Source organism: Dendrobium catenatum, unplaced genomic scaffold (genome assembly GCF_001605985.2).
Source record: "Dendrobium catenatum unplaced genomic scaffold, ASM160598v2 fragScaff_scaffold_745, whole genome shotgun sequence".
NCBI classification, from domain to species: Eukaryota; Viridiplantae; Streptophyta; class Magnoliopsida; order Asparagales; family Orchidaceae; genus Dendrobium; species Dendrobium catenatum.
The window spans coordinates 327,973-353,761 of NW_021319207.1; the positions used below are offsets into that span (position 1 = coordinate 327,973).

A 25,789-nucleotide genomic window follows, 5' to 3' on the forward strand; every position below is an offset into this window, starting at 1 on the left:
TTGCCCTAATGAAGAGTATCATTTGCAAATGACAACAAGTACTAATGAATCATTTCAGCTAGAACATATCCCATTGTTTTTTCTCCCATATAATTTTTCATATAATAAATTTAGTGTCTCTTTCAATTATTATACTCCTCTTTTATTTGTATATGTGTTGGTTCTTTATACAAGGGCTTAGACAAAAAAACTCTCAAACCCTGTTGTCATGATCATATTCTAGCACACAATGACCCTCATCTAGTATTTCTATGTAACTAATAATAATAATTATACTTGTGCAGATGTTTATATCCTTATGAGCATGTTTGAGGAACAACTTCTATTAAGGCCTTCGTAGCCAAGCGTGTTATATAAATATATGTTTGAGAGCCTTTGACTTTATTTATGTCTAATATGAGGTTCTAGTGACTTGCTCTTTATTTTGATTAAGTTGGGTGTTGCACTTCAAATTTGAAATTTTGATTAGTTTGCTTACAATATTGGATATATATGTACAAATAAGAATTATGTACACATATAAGTATATGTATAAGGTATTATTTGATATAAGTATAAGAAAATATTCATATATGAATGAATGCATGCAATAATGATCAACATATATTTTATATTTAATTTTTATACTTATTTCAATATAATAATATATAAGTCCTATTGAATTATATTATTTACTGTAAGTTTTTATATATTATTTTTAGATTCATTTTTAGGACATGAAATCCACTCAATACAAAGGACTTATGATATATTTTTTATTATATCAATCACTAAAATTCATATATTATTACAATGTATTTATGTTGTAAGAACTCTTTGAAGTTTATATTAACATGAATTTTATGTAAGTCGCTACAATTAGATGTTTAAATACATATGTTTGAAATATTGATAAGGCAAGAAAAACACCCAACCGGCAGATTTTTTCGATGGACTATTTTCTAGCTGCATTTTAGCGGATTTTTGATGGATTATGATGAAATATTTTTGACAAATTTTCTGATAGATTTTTCGGTAATAGATGATTTACCTGTAGTGATGCGAGGTTTATGGGAATTAAAAGTAACTTGTAGCTATCATTATATGATTGGGTTGTCATGGGAACTAACCTCTCAAAATATATTGATCTTAATAATCAAAATATCATGAAATTAATGAAATTGAAGAAGAAATGATAAAATTTGAGCCTTAAGATGAAGAAATTGAGGAATTTGAAGTTAATGATTACAATAAAAATCAGGAAGCTATGGAATCTAGCTCATATAGTGATGATTATATTTATATAGATGAATAAAGAGTTATATTACTTATGATAATTCTAATTTGATAGTATTGTATCTACAATGGGCTAAAGCTTTTGTTTTTATTAGACATTATAGTTTTGAGCAGCTTGGGATCATAGAATAAAGAAATTGAGGATCATGAATAGTTGAGGTTAATTAGTCCAAGATTTTGCAAAGTATATTAAATGCATTTTAGTTTGTATTTTTAATTGTGCTCGTAATATAGGAAAAATAATAAGTTGAAAAATCATTCACACTTAGATTATTTAAAAATATTGCCAAGTTAAAATTAATTAAGATATTACAGGTAGACAATATATATGCTTATATTTATATTCAAGAAATTAATTTCTCAAATTTATAGTTGAAGTAGTTTGGCCACCTTTTATGTTTGCAAAGAATCTCTATTAGTCTAAATATGTTGCACTAGTTGATTTTGGCAACTCATTTAACTTCAAAATTTATTAAAATTGTGGAATTGGAATCTAAAGATGAATGAGGTGCCAGAATTTTCATGATGATAGTGAGTTTAATGTCTTAGTATTGATATTATATTAATCCAATACACATGTATTTCAAAGAGAATCATAAAAGTTGCTAAAGTTTTTACATGAAAAACTTGAAAAAACATAAAAATCATAGGGTTGACTCCAATTGAAATGATTCGATTAAATGTCTATCATCAGTTTATAAATGATGTCTTTCATTATAAATGGGGAATATGTTGCTACAATATATTAGACATAAATTATAAAGGCTAATTTTATGGTGAAAGTTAGAAGAACCATGTGACATAACTTGAGTTATCTTAAAGATATCATTTGTTATATTTTTGGATGTTCTCCTTTGAGGAGGGAAGACAAGAGGGCAAAAAGACCAATATAAATTTTGGCATTTATATAAACAAATACAAGTTGGAGTTGGAATCTATGAAGAACCATAGTTGGATGTTGGTGGAGGAAGATGGTTGAAGGACTATAGTCAGAGGATGATGGTCGGAGAATCGTAGTCATGCAATAGTGATTAGAAGAATGTAGTACTGCGAAGATGGTTGGATGATTGTAGTTGGATGATGGTGGTCAAAAGATCTTAGTCAGGTAAAGATGATCAGAGGACCGTTGTCAAGTGATGGTGGTTATATCATTGTAGTCTAGTGATAGTGGCAGAGGGTTGTAAGGAAATGATGATGAGGAGACTACAGTGGTTGAAGCAGCATAGTTAGTAATGAAGCACCATAATTAGCAATGATGTTTGGAAGACCATAGTTAGAGGATGATCAGAGGATTGTAGTCAGAGGATGGTGCTAAGAATCATAATCAGGTGATGGGGATTGGATAACCATAATCAAACAAAGATGGTTGGAGGACAAGAGTTAGTTGATGATGATTGAAAGATAATAGTCATGCAATGATGATCAAAGTGTCATAGTTAAGTGATGATGATTGGAGGATGATAATCGAGCAATGATGATCTAGATTCCATAGTTTAGGAGTGATAATTAGTGGATTATAGTGAGGCAAATTTGGTTGAAGGATTGTAGTTTGACGACAATGGTCAAATGATCGTAGTCAAAGGATCGTGGTAAGTTGTAGTTGGGGTACATGGTCAATGGGGCCATAATCGGTTAATGGTGATCAAATGGTCATAGTTGGGCAATGACGATTAGATGATCATAGTTGGGCGATGTTGGTTGGATGAATGTAGTTGAGCAATCATTATTGAAAGGCTCTAGTCATGCAATAGTGATCAAAACATCATAGGCGTGTGATGGTGGTCAAAAATTATAATTGGGAGACCATAGTGGGGATACAAGGAAGTCAATAAGGGATCTAAGGTGTCCTCGATAATCTTCTTTGAGGTACAAGAGACATGACTTTGATGTAGAGGAGAAACAACATGAGCTTCACCCCAAAGTCTTCCATAAGAAATTATTGAGGATCTAAGAAACTTTCAAAGCTTTAGAATGCTTTAGTGTTTATGTCTAGAAAGCTTCAAATGAGTTGAACTGAAATGCATATATTGATGACATTGTGGTCTTCTTTCAGAATGCATTGAAATATTATAATTATCAACAATAAGTGGTGCATATCACATCTTTGTTCAAGAAAAGACATGGTTGGATGATCCACCTCTAGACTTACTTGGTTGACTTATCAGGACTTTATGTAGACATGTTGGTTGAAAATAGTAGTTTGGCCGTAATATTTGTAATTAATATACCTAATTTGTGATTTGAAATTTCATGTTATAAAATTTGATATCATGAGCTCAATAGAAGCGACAAATTAAATTTCAACGTAGGATCATTGCAGTTAGTGAATGTTTGTTTTATTTGAACGTGACAGTGCTACTCTCACAAAGATGGTCTTCTTAGACCGGTTGCCCTGCCCCTAACCTACTTGAGATATATGATTATGGTTGTGGCAAACACATTATGACCACCTACTTCTCTATCATATATGGTTGTGTCAGCACACAATATAGATGATAGGCTCAAATTGATTCTGACTTAAACTGGCCTTAATTCAATTGGTTTAGGCCTAATCTTACTAAATGTAAAGTCTATGTGGCCCATGATAAAAGAAATCCTATGCCGGTACTTTTCACATCATTTCATGTTAGTTTGTTTTTTGAATAAATCTCATTATGTCCATCATGCCTGAAAGGATCCAACATATTTGTTGAGATGGTTAATTTAAAGAGAATCTAAATAATATAAGGCTTGTCAATATGTTATTTATCAACCAATATAAATGATCAAACCAAATAACACCTAATTTATTTTTCATAATAAAATAAAATTTAACTTATATAATAGTTCATCTAAGAAAAAAACTAAATAGCAATTAAATCAAATAAATAGTTTTTATAATATTTACCATCTTATAATGATGTTTGATGGACTGAATCATGGGCCTAACAACTCCTCTAAGTAATGCACTATTAATAACTAATATTATATTATTCTATGTTTTTTTAAATTATCTTTCAATTGTATAAAATTATATATACTACTAATAATAATTATTATTATATATATAGGCGAGATAGGTGATTTTTTTTTTCGTACCATTTAAAGCTGCGATGATATATTGGATGACGCAAGTGCTTCCGTTACTAGCGCATGGGTCCATTCCTTCCTCGCCTACTTAAACAACTCCATGCTCAAGCTGAATCAGCGTAGCTTCCGAGCCCCTAATAGTCTCCTGTTACTTCAGACAAATTACTAACCGGAGCAGCGGCGGCGGCGACACCCATGGCCGGAGAGACGGTGATCGGCCGCATAAAGCTAGGGTCACAAGGGCTCGAAGTCTCCGCTCAAGGCCTCGGCTGCATGGGAATGTCTGCCTTTTACGGCCCGCCGAAGCCCGAGCCCGACATGATCGACCTCGTTCACCATGCCGTTCGCTCTGGCGTCACTTTTCTCGACACCTCCGACATCTACGGTCCCTTCACCAACGAAACCCTTATTGGAAAGGTACTCCCTTTCGTTCTTCTGCTTTCTTCTGCTTCCCCTGTTTGCGGGATTTGCCTGCTTCGCGGTTGCATATCAAGTGTTCGACCTGCAGGCTTTAAGAGAAGGGTGGCGGGAGAAAGTTGAATTAGCGACAAAGTTTGGCATAAGGGATGGAGGGAATGGGATTAGGGAGGTACGCGGGGAACCCGCTTATGTAAGGGCGGCCTGCGAGGGGAGCTTAAAGAGGCTTGGTGTTGACTGCATCGATCTGTATTATCAACATCGTATTGACACTCGCGTTCCAATCGAGGTCACGGTGAGTTTTCCATTCTACGCACCTTAATTTCTTGTGATTTCCATGGGGCAGTCCTTTTTGACTATTTGAAAGCTGCTGTGCTCTGTGATCATAGAATTTTTTTTTTCCTTCTAAAAATATAACAGCTTTTAATATATGTTGTTGTATGAAACTGATCCTCATCACAAATTGTTAGAGTTTATGTGATCCAACTTATTTCTGTTTTGTGTATTTTCTATTTAGTTATAGGTGTTCTTTCCTTAGACAATTCTTGTATAGCCTCTTGCTTAGTACCTTCATTTGTGTCTTTATATGGACATAAAGGCTGTAATAATAGGCAACTCTCAAGCCATTAACCAATAGAGATTTCAGTTCTTCTTACGCTCTCTCTCCCCCTCTGTTATCAAGAAGGGCAACGTCAACAAACAATGCAAAGGATGATTCTACCTTTGTGCTTACTTGACTTTCTTATCATATTGGGGCGAACTTAGGGAGAACTTAGGGAGCCAGCAATGGTATTTGGCAGTAGAGCCTGTTACTGTTAGTGATATCTTTGATCATTAATTTGAATATATCATCTAGAAAATATCCACACCACGGGCCCAAAAAAGATGAAAAATGAAAAAATTCAACGATCATATTTATGGAGACTATTTCACAAAGATTTTTTTGTTTAAATTTATGATTGTTAGAAAACCATAATGACATTAATATACCATCATTTTTATATGTAATTATTCTTCTCATTGAGAGTAATCATTTTTTGAAATGGCTCACAAAATGGAGATTTGTGGAGTTCATTTCGGCTTTGGAAAGTTAAAAAAAATTTCAGTCAATCTGCATATTACTGAGTGTATGTCAGTTGCTTTTCCCCTCGCCTCTTTGATGTCAATGATGATTCCCATTATTATGTAGAACATATATGAAAATCCAAAAAGGAAAACATATTAATTATGAGTTTATACATAGACTAGACAAACTACATCAACAAATATGTTGCTCCACATATGATAAAATCTAGAATAATCTTACATTAATACAGCAACAATTTAGTGCTCAATTTTGGGATATGAGTCCCACTATTTGTAAGTTTTAAAGTAGGTTGATACTTCAAGATTCAAACCCAAAACTTGAACCTGTCTTCCAACACATGTCAACAGAGCAAAAGATTTGCATCAACGAGTTTTTTCTTACATAAATCAAAGCAATGCTCAAATCAATCCGCCTAAACTTCACATGAACTTATGTAAGAATTAACAGAAAAAACTAAGCATCACATTATATTAGTATGAATAAATGAAATACTAGGAATGAAAAAAAGTATAAATTATTTCACAAAATATTTACAAACAAATGAAGTCCATGATAAGTGTAAAAAAAAAATGCCATAATAAAGAAGAGTGTTTATATCTTAACAAGTAAAATTGACTAAATTTGAACCATAAGAGGCATGATATATCGATCATGCATTGGAGCTATTACTCTCAATACATTGTAAAATGAAAGCAAACCAACCGGCAACAATGAAGGCTGCAATTATAATTAACGGTTTCTAAAGATTAACCCTTATTAATATATTGTAATTAATCCTAAAATAATTATTTATGAATATCTAAGACGTATTAAAAACAAATTTTCATACAAATGCTATGAAACTATGAAATCATCAACTGATTAAGGGTCTCAAATCCAATATTACATATCAATTCCATAAACCCAAAACTCAGTTGTTCTCAATTTGATCATTTAATAAAAAATTCTTAATTGAAATAGCAAGGCTATATCAAACATTCATCTAATCTATGTTAACCAATCTATTGTGACCTGAATCAATTCTAAACATGTCAACCCATAACTTAAAATTGAAATCATAAAATTTAGGCATGCATTTGATTTCATATAATTTCTTATGAATTTAATAGAACTAATTATAAAAACTTGTGAATGACAACACTTTCACATGTAAGAATCATATATATATATTTTATCGAAGTTCCCATCAATTAAATTTAGGATATCTAGTTTAACATGTAATCTTGGTGAATATGAAGTTAAAAGATGGGAGAAGTTAAATGAAATGATTTCTCCCCATCATTAAGATTGATAGTAGTGTTGTCATCAATGATCAGATTTGGCAATGATAATGAAGAAATATGAGAAGAAGAGGAAGAGGAATAAACCAACAACATTGATAATTTCCTCATAGTCTCTCCATCCTTGCTACTTTGACATGAGAGTACTCTCTCGAACTCCCACACTCCATCAAAGAAGCTCCCCCGTTTGTCTCTTTCATTCACATTTCCTTCCATCATTAAGATTGAGAGTAGTGTTGTCATCAATGATTGGCATTGGCAATGATTGTGGAGAAATATGCGAAGAAAGAGGAAGAGGAAGACTCTATCGATCTCCCACATGCCCTCTAAACAACTCCCCCATTTATATTTTTCACTCACATATACTTTCCCCTTTCTCATGTGCGCTCTCCATCCGTGAAATAATTCTCATTCAGGATCGAAAGGAGACTTGCTCACCACATCAATAAGTCTTTGAGAAAGCACTAGACCAGTTCAATGAGCCAATTCGATCCAACAATGGTTTTGTTGTTTTTATGGGTTATTACATATATTAGCCGTTGATTCCATCCTTTTGAGTTGCTTCAAGATTTGTACATGTCATTGTGGTGTTTACTCCTCATCTTGCCCAATATCTAATGCAGGCCTTGTTCAATCACATATCGCGATAATCAGAATGTTAACTTATTCCTTAGTTAAAACATATAAATTTGATTATGTTTATCTAACAGATCAATTTTATGCCAATTGAAAAAAGTATATATAAATATAACTATTATTAGAATTCATTGAAACTATACTTAGAACTTTGATATTTATGATTCTATTCATTTGTTATTTAGCATTTCGAAATAATTATTGCAAAATATTAATTTAAAAACATGACCTTTGTGTTCAGTTTGCTGCAAGCAGCTGGGTTCTCTCTTTCTGTGTGCGTGTAATTTCGCTGGATGATTGCAAGCATTGGCGTAGGAGCAGTGTATCAATATGCAACTGATATGCTATCTGCCCGTGCGACCATGATTTTGCTAATAATATATTTTATTGGCTGAAACAACTTTATTCATCATTTTCATTTTCCTCAGATGGGAGAACTTAAGAAACTGGTTGAAGAAGGAAAGATAAAATACATCGGATTATCTGAAGCTTCAGCGTCAACTATAAGGAGAGCTCATGCAGTTCACCCTATTACTGCTATCCAGTTGGAATGGTCTTTATGGACTAGAGATTCTGAGAAAGAGATAATTCCTACTTGCAGGTGTGCTCTTCTTCTTTGGATATTGCCTATTGATTTCTTGGCCTGGAAAAGTCGATTGTTTCTGTTTTAGCTGCTTTTCTTACATAACCATAGGGACTTTGTATCGTTTCAGAGAACTTGGAATTGGAATTGTTGCATATAGTCCACTTGGAAGAGGTTTCTTGTCTTATGGGCCAAAGATGGTTGAAGGACTATCAGAGCAAGATGCTCGCAAGGTACGCCACCGTTTTGGAAACTTTAAGGGCTGTTTGGTAGCAGGATTTAGGTTGGATTTGAGGCGGATTTGAGTGAAATCCAAACAAACGGCCTAAAATGCAAAACCAAATCTCACGACAAACGAAACCCGCCGTAGACGAAAAATTCCGCTCATTCGCTCTAAATCCCGGATTTCCGAAATACTGTATTTTGCCGGATTTACGAAATCCATGGTGCTAGAGGAAGAATCCTCTCGGTAAATCCTTTAATCCATAGCGCCTAACAGAACGTACAAGAACTTGGATCCATGTATGCGCTCCTGGCTATCGCCCAAGGGAACCTTTCTTTGACATTCTTTCTTGAACCACTTTTGTTTCTATTCCGTCGTTGACATAGTTCACTTTGCTTTCCTAGACAAAGATTTTTCATGAATGTTACTAAACAATTTTTCAGGATTTAAGACTCTCAAGATTTCGGAAATTCGGATTTAGAGGATTTACAAAATCCTACTTAAATCAAATCTGGGATGCTACTAAACAGCCCGTTAGAATTCTGACTTTGCAATTCACAAAGATCCAGGATAACGACAGTGAACTTGAAACTGCCAGCTTATGTGATAAATCCAACAAACTAGTAAAGTAACGTATAAACAAATTTCCTGTTAATTTTAAACTGATGGTATGTGCAGTAGTTCTTATGCTGATAGAAAATTCTTTGTTTTCCTATGCATTGTTAGGAATGTTCTATTCCGTTGTTAGTGCAGCCTGAAAAGTGAAAGTAGAATAGGAAGAGATTGAAAGAGGGTGCATATTGATATGGAATGTTACATGAGATATGCAAGGAGTCAAACAAAGCTATCGAAATTAGCTCATCTATTATTTTGAGAAATCATCACTCATCCAACGGGGAAACAATCATCCATTACATCTGGAAATCGTTCAATTTCCACCAAAGATTAGGAATCTCTCATCAAGTTAAAATAACAAAATTTAGGCTTCGTTTGGGACGGCTTTTTTACTGCTTTCCAAAACAGAGTTTTAGTACAAAATTTTTTATTTTTGTACTAAAACTCCGTTTTAGAAAGCAATAAAAAAGCCGTCCCAAACGAAGCCTTAATCTTCATTTGGGATAGCTTTTTTAAGTAGTTTTTTAGTACAAAAATTTTTTGAACTATAAATTTTTACACTAAGCAGTTGCTTTAGAAGCAGTAAAAAGTTATCCCAAATGAAACCTTAAGCTCTCCTTAAAAAGCCTTTGATATTTTAATCTTTTATATCCTCAAACTTGAACTCTTTAAGTCAATTAAATAAGTTGATATCTTGGTTGGAGGTAGTATGATAAAATGAAGTGATTGGTGGGTTGTAAGTGATGGTTTAGAATTACAATTAGCATGTAATGGATGCTTCATCAATTGTAACTAGGTCTGATATTGAATTTGAGCTCCATCATGGTTTCTCATAATCTTTGTGCATCTGATAAATCAGCCAAAACCTTTATTGGTAGATCATCATGATCACCTCTATTGTAGGTTGGCACTGCAATTTGCATAGACATATCTTGATGCTAGGGGTGTAAGTGAGCCGAGCCGGCTCATTTGTGGGCTCGCGAGCCGAGCTTATCGAGCTCACGAGTTGAGTCGAGCTCGAGTTCGAGCTTGAGCCAGCTCGGCTTGTGAGCTCTCGAGTCGGCTCGAATAAATATTAATATTTTTAAAATAATTTTATTTTATGTATTAAATTTAAATATTAAAAAAATTAATAAAAATCACCTAAGTATTATTTAAATGTTAAACATTTCATTTTTTTTTTCTAAATTTTGATTAAGTTTTAAAAATTCATCGTACATTTTAAAAATCCCGCCCATGGCTCACGAGCCGGCTCGAACTCGTTTACAGTGAGACAAACTCGAGTTCGAGCTCCTTAAGGGCCTAAACTCGACTCGAATCGACTTGTTTGCACCCCTACTTGATGCTAACGTTAAACTACTCTGTCGTACATGTTTGTGGTAATGCCTGTTAGGGATCCTGATAGTCTAATTGTGTTGCAGAAAATGCCTAGGTTTCAAAGTGGGAATGTGGAGCAAAATGCCGGGATATTTGAACGTGTGAATTCAATGGCATCAAGGAAGGGATGTACTCCATCTCAGCTTGCCCTGGCTTGGGTTCATCATCAGGGAAATGATGTCTGCCCCATACCTGGCACAACCAAGATTGAAAACTTCAACCAGAACATTGGAGCACTATCTGTAAAGCTTAGCCCTGAAGAATTGGCTGAGCTCGAATCCTATGCTTCAGAAGATGTCGTGAAGGGTGACCGGAAGATCGCCGGAGCTCCCAGTTGGGTGGATTCTGAAACCCCACCTCTTTCTTCATGGAAAGGAGAATGAATGATTCTATATTGCTTGTGCCTATGGGATGCAGAAGCAGGTTACAAGTTCTATTTTCTGCATACTGTACTTCAGTTTAAGAAATGCTTGCTGGTATTTTATGTTTGTGGTGATTAGTGTGCTGTGTTGAGTGTTATATGTTGCTAATGTATGACAACTTTATTGAGCTTAAAAGGAAGGAAATCACATATGGCTCATCTTGATCTGTTGGTTGGGGGTTTTGACTACTAACTAAGAGGTCTTGAGTTCGAAACTTGTGTGTGTGAGTTTGCCTTAATGGCTCAAATATCCAAAAAACTAAAGAAATCACTGTATTCAACTATAATCTATAATATATCCGTTCTTATGAAATAATGGTTCTGGAGTGTTTAAGGCCTCGTTTGTTTCGGCATTTTTTTACCTTTTTTTGTTTAGAAACTGTGAAATTAATGGGATGCTTTTATAGAAATGTTTTTTTAGGAAACTTTATTTTTCTATTGTTTTGATAAGCTTTTTGATATTTGTTTCTCTGTTAAAAAATTTTGTCCCTTAACGAAAAAACTATTTTTTAAAAAAAGAAAGGAAGAAACCAACGAAGCCTAAGTTTTAGGGCTGTTATCAATATAACATTGAATGAATTGATACTTTCTTTTTAATTTGCTAGCAATAAATTTCTTAAATTGTTGATATTACGGTTCCTTATGTACGGCTGAGCTAATAACTTCAAATCATAATATATTTTCTTGCTCTTAATATGAGCAATATAATTAACATAATGAGTCTTATGTTATATTCTCGTCTATGACTAAGGTAACCATCTAACTTGATCCTCTAATGAATTTTCTACTTAAAGCATCTGTAGTAGCATTAGTCTTATCAGGCTAATATTGAGATAACAGTGCTTGCTAAGCTAATACGAAGTACTTAAATTTTGGGATAGCAGTACTTGTCTGGCTTATACAACTCCTCTGCACACAACAAAGAGAGAACTCATAATCTAAAGCTCTCTTGAACTTTTGGGGACTCAAAAGAAATCACACCGCAAATGAAAAATACAATCTTTAAAATAAAAATATCAAAACTAAACATGTAAATATAAACTACAAACACTATTGAGGTTAAAGGAGAATAAGCACCAAGTGTTAATGATTTGAGCACAAAATTAATTTTTCACTTCAAAGTTTCCTTGTAAGTATATATAATACATTAGCCTTCAAGGAACCTTTGGTGAGGTTTCTATACAACAACAACAACAACAACAAACCTTTATCTATGTGGGGTCAGTTACATGAATCATTTTTCTCTATTGTGCCATTGTTAAAAGTTAAAAATTCTCATTTAAATCTAATAAAGAAAGGCCATTTCTAATATTTTGTAATAGTTTTTTTTTTAGTTACCTCTATCTTTCTTAACAGAAGTCAAATCTAATACATCTACTTTTCTAATGGGGTTATCAGAAGGCTGTCGTTTTATGTGACAAAATCATCCAAGGCAACTCTCTCTAATCTTATCTTCCACTGGAGCTACTCCAAACTTTTCACTTATATGCTCATTTCGTATCCTGTCTCTAAGAGTAAAGCCACTCATCCACCTAAGAATCCTCATCTCTGCAACACTTAACGTAATATTATGCTTCTCTTTTAATGACCAACATTCAGTACCACAAAACATTGCAGGTCTAACCAATATCTTATAGAATTTTTCCTTAAGTTTGAGGGAGACTTTTCTATCACACAACAAGCCCGATGCTTTCCTCCACTTCAACCATCCAACTTGAATTATACTAATAATATCCCCATCTATTTCACCATCACTCTGAATAATAGATCCAATATATTTAAAACGCATATTCTTATTAATGACTTGATCACCAAAAGTCACAATCCCCTCACTAAAACTATTATTACTAAAATTATACTCAATATATTCAATTTTAGATATACTCAAACGAAAGCCTTTAGACTCTAAGGTTGACCTCCATAATTTAAGTTTACCTTCAACTCCCTCTCTAGTCTTATCAACAAGAAGAATATCAATAGCAAAAAGCATATACTAGGGTATAACCTCTTGCAAATGTCTAGTGAGAACATCCATGACTAAAGCAAAAAAGGTATGGGCTTAAGGCTGATCCTTGATGTAATCCAACTGAAATAGGAAAATATTTGGTCAAACCACCTTGTGTCCGAACACAAGTAACAACTCTTACATATATATCCTTAATGAATTGAATATAAGCATTATTAACCCTTTTCTTTTCTAGAACTCTCCATGACATTTGTCCTAGAACTTTATCATATGTTTTCTCTAAATCAATAAATATTATATGTAGATCCTCCTTATTACATCTATACTTCTTCATCAAACCTCTCAATAAATGTATAACTTCCTTTGTAGACCTACCCGACATGAATACAAATTGATTTCTAGAAACATTAATATCACGCCGCAAAGTTCCCATAGTTTTAAAGTATGCCACATTAAATTAATTCTTCTATAATTCACACAATCTTGCACATCATCTTTATTCTTAAAAATAAGAATCAACACACTTATTCTCCGCTCATTTGAAATCTTTTTAGACTTCAAAATAATATTAAAAAGTTTAATAAGCCAAGAAATTCCTTCATCTTCTAAGCATTTACACACCTCTGTTGGAAAATCATCAGGTCCAATAGCTTTTCCACACTTCATTTTTTAAAAACATTTCTAACTTTGGTTTTACTAATACATAGATAAAAATAAAAATATTTATTTTCATTTAGGGTGCTAAGGTCAGTAATTAAAGGCAATCACATTCTCATAATTTTCTTTGAAGAGTTTATAAAAATATCTCATCTACTTTTGTTGAGTATTCTCTTCTAATAAAAGTACTTTGTGATCTTCATTTTTAATACACTTCACTTGAATCAAATCCTTACTATTTTTTTCACTTTGTTTGGATAACTTATACATATATTTTTCGCCCAGTATATAAATCATTAAAAGCTAAAATCCTTGCATCACATATTGATATCTTTATATTTTTTCCAATTATTAGAATTTTTACATATAAATCAATTTTTATAATAAATATTCTTATTTTTTATCTCTTCTTGCACATTTTGATTCCATCTCCAATTACTTTTACTATTAGGAGCTTTTCTCTTTGATACCAAGCATATCTTTTGCAAAATTCTTTGATGGGGTTTCTATAAGCTTAAAAATTTCCCTGAAACTTCATCCAATGGTTAACAACTTAATTTAAAAAAAATCCAATGAAATTACAAAGAATTATGACTTTTGAATGATCTTGTATGCTCTCAATTATATTGTATAATTAATTTAAATTTAATATTTTCTTATCATAGATTATAATCTACATCACACATCATAATTCAAGATGATTGATTTGACTTCGAGTTACAACAGCTATGATCACCCGTAAAGACCCCGTCCAGGTAAGTACAACAGCTATGCAATGGCTACTTGAAAGTTAAGCATATTGTACAAATAGAGTACAATTGACCAATGAACCATTGAGCCGCAAAAATTTTGTTAATTGTAGCATGAGGCCTAATTGGATAGTCTATAGATGCGAGAAAGTAGTTTTTATTAGTTTGTTTAATATAAATACTTACAATATTACAAGCAAAATAATTAAATAATTTTTTTTTATATTCATCACTCTAGGATCATTCATAATCCAACTCAAATGATGTATAATGAAAACTAAAGGGGCTCAAAAACTAAGCATCTACCTTAATTTTTATATTCTTCATGACTTCATTTGAATATTCTTGTCATGAACATTTATGAAAATTCACCAACTAGTGGATTTGTCTTATTAACTTTATGGTTGTTGTGAATTGAGAAACTTTGAAGCATAAAAATAAAATTGACTATAATGTTTTGAGTTTAGAATGGTTGTTTTTTTTTTTAATTTAATGACTAAAAATAATTTAATGATATTTTCTTGTAAAAATAGGTTACATGCTCTCTAAAAAGAAGTAATAAAAACTCTTTAAGACATAATGTATTTTATATGATACTAAACTTTGGGTCTAAACTTTTAAAATTAGGGTCAAAGGGGAGGTCATGAAAAATATAAAATCATTGAAATATTATTTTTGCAATAGATGGGGATATATTGTTCAAGTTGGATGGTAGTGGGATAAAGGTTTGATGTTGTTGTTGTGATGGTGAAATAGATGGGGATATTATCAGCAGAATTCAAGTTGGATGGTTGAAATGGAGGAATGCATCAGGCTTGTTATGTGATAGAAATGTACCCCTCAAACTTAATGGAAAACTCTATAAGATGGTAGTGAGGCCTGCAATGCTTTATGGTGCCGAATGTTGGCCATTAAAAGAGAAGCATAATACTAAGTTAAGTGTGGTAGAGATGAGGATGCTCAGATGGATGTGTGGCTTTACCCTTAGAGATAGGATACGAAATGAGCACATACGTGAAAAGGTTGGAGTAGCTCCAGTAGAAGATAAGATTAGAGAGAGTCGCCTTAGATGGTTTGGTCACATAAAACGGCGGCCTTCCGATGACCCGGTTAGGAGAGTAGAGGTATTAGATTTGACTTATGTTAAGAAAGGTAGGGGTAGACCTAAAAAGACTTGGTTAGAAAATATTAGGAATGAACTTTCTTTATTAGATGTAAACGAGAATTTGACTTTTAATAGGACACAATGGAGAAAAAGGATTCATGTAGCCGACCCCACGTAGTGGGATAAAGGTTTGATGTTGTTGTTGTTGTTGTTGTATAGCATCCACTATCTTTGCCTCTATATCTCCTTCTCTTTCTTCTCTTTTTGATTTTTTTTTACCAATCTCATAAAGTCTTGTGAGTAATATCTGATCAGTGATGTTGACAATTAAAATTATATTGATATATATTTTAACTTGGTATTTATATGCAATTATTCATTATATGTTAGTGTATAGAATTGTTGATTAAGACTTCTACAAGCTTAATATATATACTCTTACTTAGTATATCCCAATTATAATTGTAAGGAAAAATGAGCATTTTCTTTTTTGGGAGAAAATAGGGGAGATATCAAGAGTTCAATAAGCTAAAAGCTAGATCATGCCCACTTATGAAGAGTTGAAGCAACTTTTAGTCATTTTATGGAGTTAAGGAACCGCCATATAAGGTTGGAGAGAAGTCGAATAAGATTGGTGCATAAATTGTATGCTATGATAACTTTAATCTAACATTTTATGAGTAGGGAAGAGCTAGTAAGATAGGAATGAGGAAAGAAATATTGCTACTAACCCAACCATTCACTTAAAATATATGATAGGACGTGTAGGAAGAATCAGAGGATCTAGACGGTCAATCCCTTGTTATTATACCTATAATACATAATGTGAGAGACAAGTGATGTCACTTCACTTTTACTCATCCTAATTATAGAATAGTCAATTTTTAGTACACATTTATTTTTTTTCATTAGTCTACTTTATTTTTTTTTAGGTCTACCCCTACCTTTCTTACAGAGAGAGTCGCCTTAGATGGTTTGGTAACATAAACGGCGGCCTTCCGATGACTCGGTTATGAGAGTAGATGTATTAGATTTGACTTATGTTAAGAAAGGTAGGGGTAGACCTAAAAAAGACTTGGTTAGAAAATATTAGGAATGACCTTTCTTTATTAGATTTAAATGAGAATTTGACTTTTAATATGACAAAATAGAGAAAAATGATTCATGTAGCCGACCCCACGTAGTGGGATAAAGGCTTGATGATGTTGTTGTTGTTGTAGTCTACTTTACCCCACTTTTGCATTCTTGTGTAATGGATTTTGAGTTATAACCCTTGAATTTCACAATTGAATTGTACTTTGTTATGTTTATTGTGTTAAATGTGCTCTATTGCATTATGATTGTTACTCTGTTTCTTATTATTGTTGTTGTGATTGATTGCCTTCACTCTATAGTATCAAATTTATAATACTATTTTATAATTCATGTTTGAACAATGATCGATCATGAATAATGATTGAATGCCTTAAAGGTGTATATGATCAGCCTAATTTGACTAGGTCAATTAGGTTTGACCAAAGGTTAAACTTGGATTCCATACCTTTCAAATGATATTTTGGTCAAATAATCTTTGAACTATATTTGAGCAATTTTTTAATCATCTTTGATTATCATTTGAATCATGTTTAAAAAATTTAATCGATATTTAAATAATTATTAAATCATGATTCAGAATTGATATATCATCAAAAATTTATCTTGACCGGGCACTAATCTCGAGACAACTATCACCATGAATATTCCAGGACGCAACAAGAATAGATTTTAACAAGATGTAAAAAAAACACAAAACATGGACTCAAATTTTATTGCAATATACAGACTAAATAAATAGTCTAAGATAAAAAATGGAGATATATGATTCAAAATATACCTTAATATATATATATATATGTATATGACATATTTATTCAATTTTGAGAAAAATTTCGCTATATTTATTATTTTCTGAAACGATGGACCTCTGAGCAGTTTGATTCGGATCCAAATAGGAAATTTGAACCATGTGCGGTAGAATGCAGTTCTATAGCCAATCGTTCTTTATACCGCTTGATCCATATCCGACGGTGGATGGATGCACGCCCGAAGGAAATCGGGAGGCCTCGAGCTGTCAATATAACTGCCTTTTTCCATCCCTCAAACCCTAAGAAGGCTTCCGGTATCCTCCCTCGGTGGCGGGATATTTTCGGTTCCAGATCTCCAAGTAATGATTCCCCTCTTTCTTCGTTTCTTCTGCATCCTCTTTGATTCTTATCAGATATTGTTCCGTGCCTTATTTTGGATTGTTTTTTAGCATTTTTATTTTTTTCTTTGGCGTCTTAATGTCCTCCCTAATGGCAGCTCTACTCTCATGGTTAACCTTTTATGTTTTGGCTTCACGTAACCTGCCTTTGATATTTTGTTAAATCTTCATTTTATATTGATATCAAAGTTATCAGAATCTTTAGCTGCAAGATTCTTATCGCTAGATGTTATTGGCCAACGTCGTATTTTTCAGTTTCATGGTGAGTGGAATCATGTACTCGTTCAGCCGGGTCTCATTAGCTTTGTTGTAGTGATCAGTTTTCTGAAGCTTTCAATATTTAAATCAAGGATGGTTTTAAGATGTATATTTGGTTGCTAGAAAGGGGAATGATGAGAGTCAGATATGCATGGAGAACAAGGTAGATCCTTTTGCAATTAATCTGATGTAAGAAGAAGTGTTCTCTGAAGACTAGTGCAACAGCTCTTTAATTTATTTGAGGAGGAGAAGCTTAAGGGAGCAGAATAAGGGGATTTTGGGGAAATAGGAATGCCCTATAATTTTTGTAACTCAATGTACTTTTTTTTTAGCAATTTGCTTTGAAAGCAATAAATATTCACATCTATGCAAAATTTTTGTTTTCTTAACTTTGATTTTTCAAATAGATCAATGCTTAATGTTGGTTTCAATCACCCTTAAAATCATTATATCTTTGAGATAATTGCAGTTTAACTATTTTAATATTGAAAGTTCCTAGATGTACAATTAGCAGTGTATTTCCTAACTTCCTAATATCTTGACCATAATCCTAGGGCATAATTAGTGTTCTATTTTGAGATCAATGGTCTTTTTAGTAATAATATATTCTTGGAGTTCTTATTAACATAATTTCTAGTATGGCCTATTTCCCAAACATAATATTGATCATTGGTAGAATCTGTAGGCATGTTTATTAAAATGATTTTTTTAATCAATAAATAATACAATGGTGAGAGGAATATCACTAATATGCTCAAATCACTATTTAATATTCAACAAATATAATTGGTGGAATAATCACAAATAATCAAACATGATTTGTGGCATATTATTGGCCTAAGTTTTTTTGCAATCATAAATAAATTTATTTATCCATTGTTTCACGTACTTAAGGAAATAATTACACTTTATTAGGATTGAAACGGTGAAGGCTTATTAATGTTCAAATGTAGTTTATTAATTTTATCCAATTGATACTTTGAAGTTGATTCAAACTTAATTTGCAATAAAATGACTTGTATTTAGAATGTTTTCATAGATATTTTAATAAAGTCTAGAAATAGATCATATGTAACTATGTAAGGGACTTGGTGGTGGGTCAAGAAATTACAAATAATTATGAAGGAAATGAAACATGCCTTTAAATTATGACAGAAAAACAAGAGAATTCTATGACATGCAAATACTTGAAAGACCTATAAAGAAGTTTTAAAGCAAAATAAATGGTACAACTCTTTTTTATTTATATAGTAGGGTAAGTTTTAGTAAAGAGAAAGGGTACTTGTATTAAGAGTAATTGTTGTTATGTAATGATGAAGACATCAAGAGAGATGAGTTTGTTATTTTGAAAAAAAAAAACAAATGATTTTGAAAAAAGAGTTTTTCTAATTAAAGAAAAAATGAACATGACAATCAAACATATAGTTCATGCCCTAAATAAGTGAAATTGAGTTACTTATGATAATGATGCATGCTGGCAAAGCATTACGTTTATATGTAATATCTACTGAAATCTAGAGAGTTGGTACTGTTGAATAGTTCAATTCATAAAATATTTTTCCATAACACATCAAAATTAAGAGGTGGTTAAATGATTAAAGAAGAAACATTTTATAAATAGTAATTGTGGACAAATAAACTAATCAATTTTGAAGGGCTAGTATGTTTTAGTTTGTTTCGACATAAGTATTTGAAACTATTTTAAAAAAGTGAATTTCATTAAAATGAGTTATAATAAATTATGTGTTTTGCATGCGCCCATTTCTTTGCAACTCGGTTTCAGTTTTTGTTTAGATTATATTGAGTTTCTATCCAGCTTCTTTTAATTTTGTACGATTATACTATTAATTTATTCAAAATGCAAAAATGAAGTTATCTTCAAACCGTCACAGTGAAATTCCGTGCTCATTTTAATCAGGTAAAATTGTAACTTACCTTTATCCAATTATCAAACAAACTCTGGACTCAAAATTTTTAAGCCAGTTTCAAACTTTTACTCACTTCCAAACACTTAAATTGAAACAAACTAGCTTCAGGTCATATAATAAAGTTGAAAGGAGGTAGAAGATAGAGAATGAAAAATTGTGTTGATATTGGATGATTAGTTTGGTTTGACAAGGTTAAGATATATTATTTATTCAAAACTTTTGCCTAAGGAATTAATGAAAAAGTAAAGAAATCACTGAAAGAACCTTCAAATGAGTCTTATTGGTTTTTTAATGACATGACTGACAACTTTGATAATTAATTTGGAGCAAAATTGTGGGAACTTGTGTGGTAAAAGGATGTTAGGGTTATTTAAAAAATGATCTTTAAATCAATGGCTATCATTATAAGCACTGTGGGGGTGACCAAAGAGTTTATGAACATAGATTGCATAGAGGACAATCATAAGCTTACATCCTTTTATGTTGAAGCTGAATATTTTGTTCTAAGCAATTTGCAAATGCCACAACTGATGAAAAGAGAGAGAATATATGAGAAAATGCTATTTTAGAAAGGAAATTCAGGTTGAGTTGAAGTAACATTTCTAGAATCAACATGAAGGTTGCCTTAAATAGAATCAACAGCTTGTATAACATGCCATTACAAGTAAAGTGGAACTGATCTTTTTATTTTATTATATTTTATTTCAGAATGAAGGTCATTGCTGCTTATTTGCTTGCTGTCCTTGGTGGAAACAGTAATCCATCAGCTCATGATGTAAAGATTATCCTAGAATCAGGTTGACTTTTTTGTTCCACTGAGATATCTATATATGAAATTACAAACATTTACTCGTGATATTTGTTTCTAATTTGATATGGAATTATTTTTGAGCCAGCTTCCTATTGGTCTAGTTGCTTCGTGGAGACAATGAGTGTTTTTTTGAGCTGCTATGTGTTCATGGACATTAGCCGTTTACTATCTCATCAATCTTTTCTTTTTTGGCTGTAATCATCACATACTTATGTTTCTTCTTTCAATGAATGATTTATATTCTTATCATGTATTCTTGTTTGATGGGGTGTTCATTATCCCGTAATATATTGGATTTTGGAGCTCTATTGTTCTGTTTAAAACACGAGTATTTGGTTAGGTTATTTATGCGAAAATTTCTAACCAGATTTCTTTGTTTAATGAAGTCATCACCTAAACAAGTATATGTGACGTGTTATGAGAAAAATTAAAATTTGGCTTCATATTTTTTTTTAGTTGCCACATTATTTCCAATTTTTATAGGAGACTATAACGTATTGGTATTTCTTCTCTTGTTGATAACTTGGGTTTTTTCCCCATTTGGATGATTGATTTCATCTAGAAAGACTTCCAAGAACTTATGGATGTTTTCTTCTTCATTTCCATAATATCATTTGGAGTCGCAAGAATATTTTGATGATTTCCTGATAAAGAGAGAGTTTTGAATCACCAATCTCTCACTTACTTTTGGATGAACAACGCTAAAGGAAAATTTGCCTTCAGAATTATGGAGGAGATTCATTTACTGTCTACACTTTTGGAAAATTTCTCTAGTACTATTTGTGTTTTTATTTTTATTTTTTCAGCTATGATTCTATTTTTCTATAATCTGATTTTCTTCTTTGTGATTTTTTTTTTAATTAACTTGAATGGCTCACCCAACTTTTCAGTAAATGAATGTTGTAAATGTTGCTAAAAAAGATCTGTCATGGGCTTTGATTGATCGGCAATGTAAAATCTTATTTTCAGATCTATTTTTGAATGGCACAAGAAATCTCTCTCACAACCCTCTTATGCTAGGTTAGATCTCCAAAAAGATTGGGATCATATTTGTAGAGATAACCTACTCCCTTCACATGAGACCTTTGTTAAATCTGCTACCAATATTTAATTCCTGCCTAGGAATGAATGATGATTAATATAGTTATAAATGCTGTTTTGGGTTTAATATTGAATTCCCATATCTTTAGGTGAAGTAATTTTATTTCTTGTCCAACAGTTGGTGCTGATGCTGATGATGGGAGGATTGAATTCCTATTATCTGAAGTTAAAGGCAAGGACATAACTGAACTTATTGCTTCTGGAAGGGAGAAATTTGCTTCTGTACCTTCAGGTGGTGGTGCTGTTGCAGTGGCTGCACCTGTTGGAAGCGGTGGCGGTGGTGCTGTTACCGCTGCAGCTGCCGAGCCTAAAAAAGAAGAGAAAGTGGAAGAGAAGGAAGAGTCTGATGATGTAAGTGACTTTATGTTTTTAGTTTTCTCTATTTCCTTCAATATCTATCACTACTTAATTTCATTTTGAGATGAGCTTACCGAATGAACTCTGATATTTTTTTGATGTAAATACTGCTAGTTTTTTTTTTCTTCTCAACAATATTTGTTATTACTGCACCATAGCATGTTTCACGTAATCACATTAACTGCTTCTAATTTTTTATTTGGAATATTTAAAGATTGAAGAAATATACCACAATTCTTTTTTTAAAAATAATGGTAATTGCATCAAATTTTTTGTTTTCTTTGCACAGGACATGGGCTTCAGCTTGTTCGATTAACTAGTGGAGAAGGAAATACGGAAAACATTCTCGAGCTATTGGTTTTTATTCTTCATTTTGTTTAATCAGTTTTGGTGATGTTTATTTTTTGCTTTTGTAGTATGATTAAGCTTCATGAAATTGTCCTTTTTCTATAAGTAGGATATCATATTAGTGAGGATGAGATTTGTATCCTTGTGAGGGATCTTGAATTATGTGTAACAATACTCTTTTTATTCCGACACTAGAAGTCTTTCAGTTCATTAACCATTTTGAATTTGACCGTTATATCGGTGGGGTTGAATTTTGAATTGTTCGATTGAGGTTCTAAAAGCACAATAGACTCTAGTTTTTCTTAGAGTTGATTTTGCTTCTTTTTTTTCTCTGATTTGCCCCCAAATTTCATTTAGGTGTTATAATGAATTATGCATTGTCTTAATGGTTGTTAAAATCTATGTTGTTTGCGACAGAGGGTAGCAGGTTCAATACCCTTCCATACTTTGTAGTGTCCGATTCGTTGTTTCAATGTTTTTGAACCCAACAGTAGAGTTTGTACAACTAGCGATGATACGTTAGGTTTTATACTTTTATTAGTTAGTGAATGCAGCAGTATCCTTCATGCATTGAAGATGGCGACCTGGAAGATAAAAGGGTCGTAGCAATTAAGTGCTTTGTGGATGACAATGGGCTCCATAATATGATAGATTTTATAGTCCTGGCGGCTGGAGAGAACTTTGGAAGTCATGTTGTTAGTGAGGGCGCCTAGGGCAAATTATTCTGACACAATACCATCAGTCGAGAGCGGAAAGGCTTGCGGCAAAGTTGATGGCTATAGTCGGCATCAATTTCAACGCATTCCATCATCAATAAGGTAGATGCTTGTGATTGCTAGTGAGGTTGCTTGTTGTTGATGAAAAATTATTCTGTGCGGAAGTGGAATCCCGTCCGGATGCCTAAGCACGCTAGCTGACGTGGCTCATTCTGATTGGTATTCGGATATAGAGCTGTGATCGGAATCCGCACAGAATAATCTCTCATTGTTGACACCTTGCTTGATGACAACCAATAATATTAATATTGAAGTTTGTCATCAACAATAAAACTAATGCTTGCATTAGCCAGGAAACTTGATGTCCAATGTTGACATTGATGATGATGATGAATGTTATTGTCAACAGTGCTGGTGCTCATTGCAGGCGATAATGTTGATGCATGTCGTCGAGTCCGAATGGAAATGCCCAATAAGGCTCATGTCCGTTGTCAACACAAAAGTTGATGATCCCTTTTCATGCCAATGTGTGTTGTTGTCACAGTTTCTACTAAAGTTGATACTAGCCTTCTTGGTTGTTGTATCTTCTTCTCCTATAAGAACAATGATCAAATAAATGCCTCAATACTCCTAATTTTATAATGATCATATGTCTTATATTATATCAATGTTTTCTTAAATTGCAGCGAAAGATGATATTTATGACTTATGGCTAACATTATTAAAATTATTTGAAATTGGCCAAATCTTATGGGTTTTTGCCTTTTGTGTTTTCCACATAAGAAGCCTCATATGTTCTATGGTTTACTCTTACTTTATCTTATCTGAATATGCAAGTTTTTTTGTATAATATTAAGATGATAAATTTTTGTTACACAATGAAGCATGTTTTATCATGTTATAAGAAAATTAATCCAATTAAGTATGAATATTGATGCAAATATGTGATTTAATAATATGTTAAAAAAATATGACAATAATGAGCTTAAGATCATTTTATTTTTGATATTACTAAGTTACCTACATATTTATAAATAGCTCTTGTTTTGTTACATGAAAAGAGAGTTAAGCATGGACTTTGGTATGCAATTTGAGATAGCTTTGCTTTATTATTAACATTGAAGATGATTGTTAGTGAGCGATGTTATTCGATTATTGTCATCCAATCATAGTTGTCTAACTGTCATCACTCAATTAAAATTGAGTGATCGTCAACCAACATCGATGCCTGTTATATCTAACAAGACACACTATCAACGTTAATGTCAATGCACATCATCACTAGTATAGATGAGACATGTAAATGTTGACACATGGCATTACCAATAAGATTGATGCATGTCATTCATAAAAAAATTGATGCTCTTTATGAAACATGTCATCGACATTAACCATGATGTCTGTAGTCATAAGGTTGACACATGCTACAACATCAACTCACACTATAACTAACAAAACCTACACCGGCTGTTGACATTAATCTCCATCACTAACATACATCGACTGCCTACATTAATCTCCATGCCCAACCTATGATACCAATGCTTATGCTAAACTTTTTGGTCTTTTGTTGTCCCATCCTTTTTATAGGAGAATGACCCACATATCACCAACAATCTCTTGAATATAACTTTAATGCATCAAAGCTCCTCTATAATTTCCACCATGAAAGCAATATACTACTACTCCTGCTATTATTATATTATATCAAAATTGGGGAAGCGTATCATTTGTAACTTGTAGCATGCGTTCATGAAATAATTTCAAATAACATAGGCTGTGTTTTTTCACATTTTCAAAATTATACGTACAAAATTATCCCTTCTATGTTACAATATTAAGACGATAAATTCTCTATTTATTATTATGAATGTTCGAACAAAACACAGCACGACATGTTAAATTTGAATCGAATTGTGAAAACCCGGCTATAAAATTTGTGCAAATATCAAATAAATTTTGAATTTCGAGAAAAAATGACCAATCTACATTCTCATTACGCGTAGGGGTGGCTGAACCGAATTCATACATGTATAAATGGTGGTCTAATGCTAACGTGGTTAATTTCAAAAGCACTTTCACTTGCATGCCTTTTCTTCTCCCTTGTGATGGAAAGACGCCATAAATGGCTTCAAGTACCACATGCTTTTTTCATTCTTCTATTAATGGCGGAGCACTTTTGTTTTTTTTTATTCAGCGTACCTCCCCCTGCTTTCAACTGTAGAGGTTTACTTTGTCACAAAAAGCTAAAACAAAACACTCACTAATCCACTAACGCTAACATGCTTTAGTTCGTTCACCCTTTGGATTTTTAAGGTTTTTTTTAAGCTTCTTTTTGCTTATTATTTTATCTTTTTCATCATAAAATAGGCTATGATGTAGCCACAAAAAAGGGCTAGCTTAGCTTATCTTATCATTACATCAGATAATTAGGGTTTTTTTACCCATCGTATAAGATATAAGATGATTGGTAGTTGAGTGGAAGTCCAGCGGTGGTTGATAGTCTGACAGCGATTGAGGATGAGCTTAGTGGTAAGAGTTACCTCAAATTTCTCTTTCTTCTTTGTT

At 32.6% G+C, this 25,789-nt stretch overlaps 2 protein-coding genes across 3 annotated transcripts; both read left to right on the plus strand.

The window, feature by feature from the left end:
* The first annotated feature begins 4,446 nt into the window (after positions 1 to 4,446).
* On the plus strand, positions 4,447 to 11,299 carry LOC110094365 (probable aldo-keto reductase 2). Its single transcript, XM_020819585.1, has 5 exons — positions 4,447 to 4,761; positions 4,853 to 5,056; positions 8,193 to 8,365; positions 8,478 to 8,580; positions 10,607 to 11,299. Exons 1-5 carry the CDS (start codon positions 4,540 to 4,542, stop codon positions 10,943 to 10,945), a joined length of 1,041 nt encoding a protein of 346 aa, XP_020675244.1. The 5' UTR covers positions 4,447 to 4,539; the 3' UTR covers positions 10,946 to 11,299.
* Positions 11,300 to 17,515: 6,216 nt separating this feature from the next.
* On the plus strand, positions 17,516 to 22,740 carry LOC110094359 (60S acidic ribosomal protein P2B). Of its 2 annotated transcripts, XM_020819578.2 has the most exons (4): positions 17,528 to 17,663; positions 20,597 to 20,685; positions 21,919 to 22,151; positions 22,447 to 22,740. In XM_020819578.2, exons 2-4 carry the CDS (start codon positions 20,598 to 20,600, stop codon positions 22,471 to 22,473), a joined length of 348 nt encoding a protein of 115 aa, XP_020675237.1. In that variant the 5' UTR covers positions 17,528 to 17,663; position 20,597; the 3' UTR covers positions 22,474 to 22,740. The 2 variants fall into 2 exon arrangements, with proteins under 2 accessions (XP_020675236.1, XP_020675237.1); XM_020819577.2 differs by lacking the exon at positions 20,597 to 20,685 and having other exon boundaries at positions 17,516 to 17,663.
* The last annotated feature ends 3,049 nt before the right edge of the window (positions 22,741 to 25,789 follow it).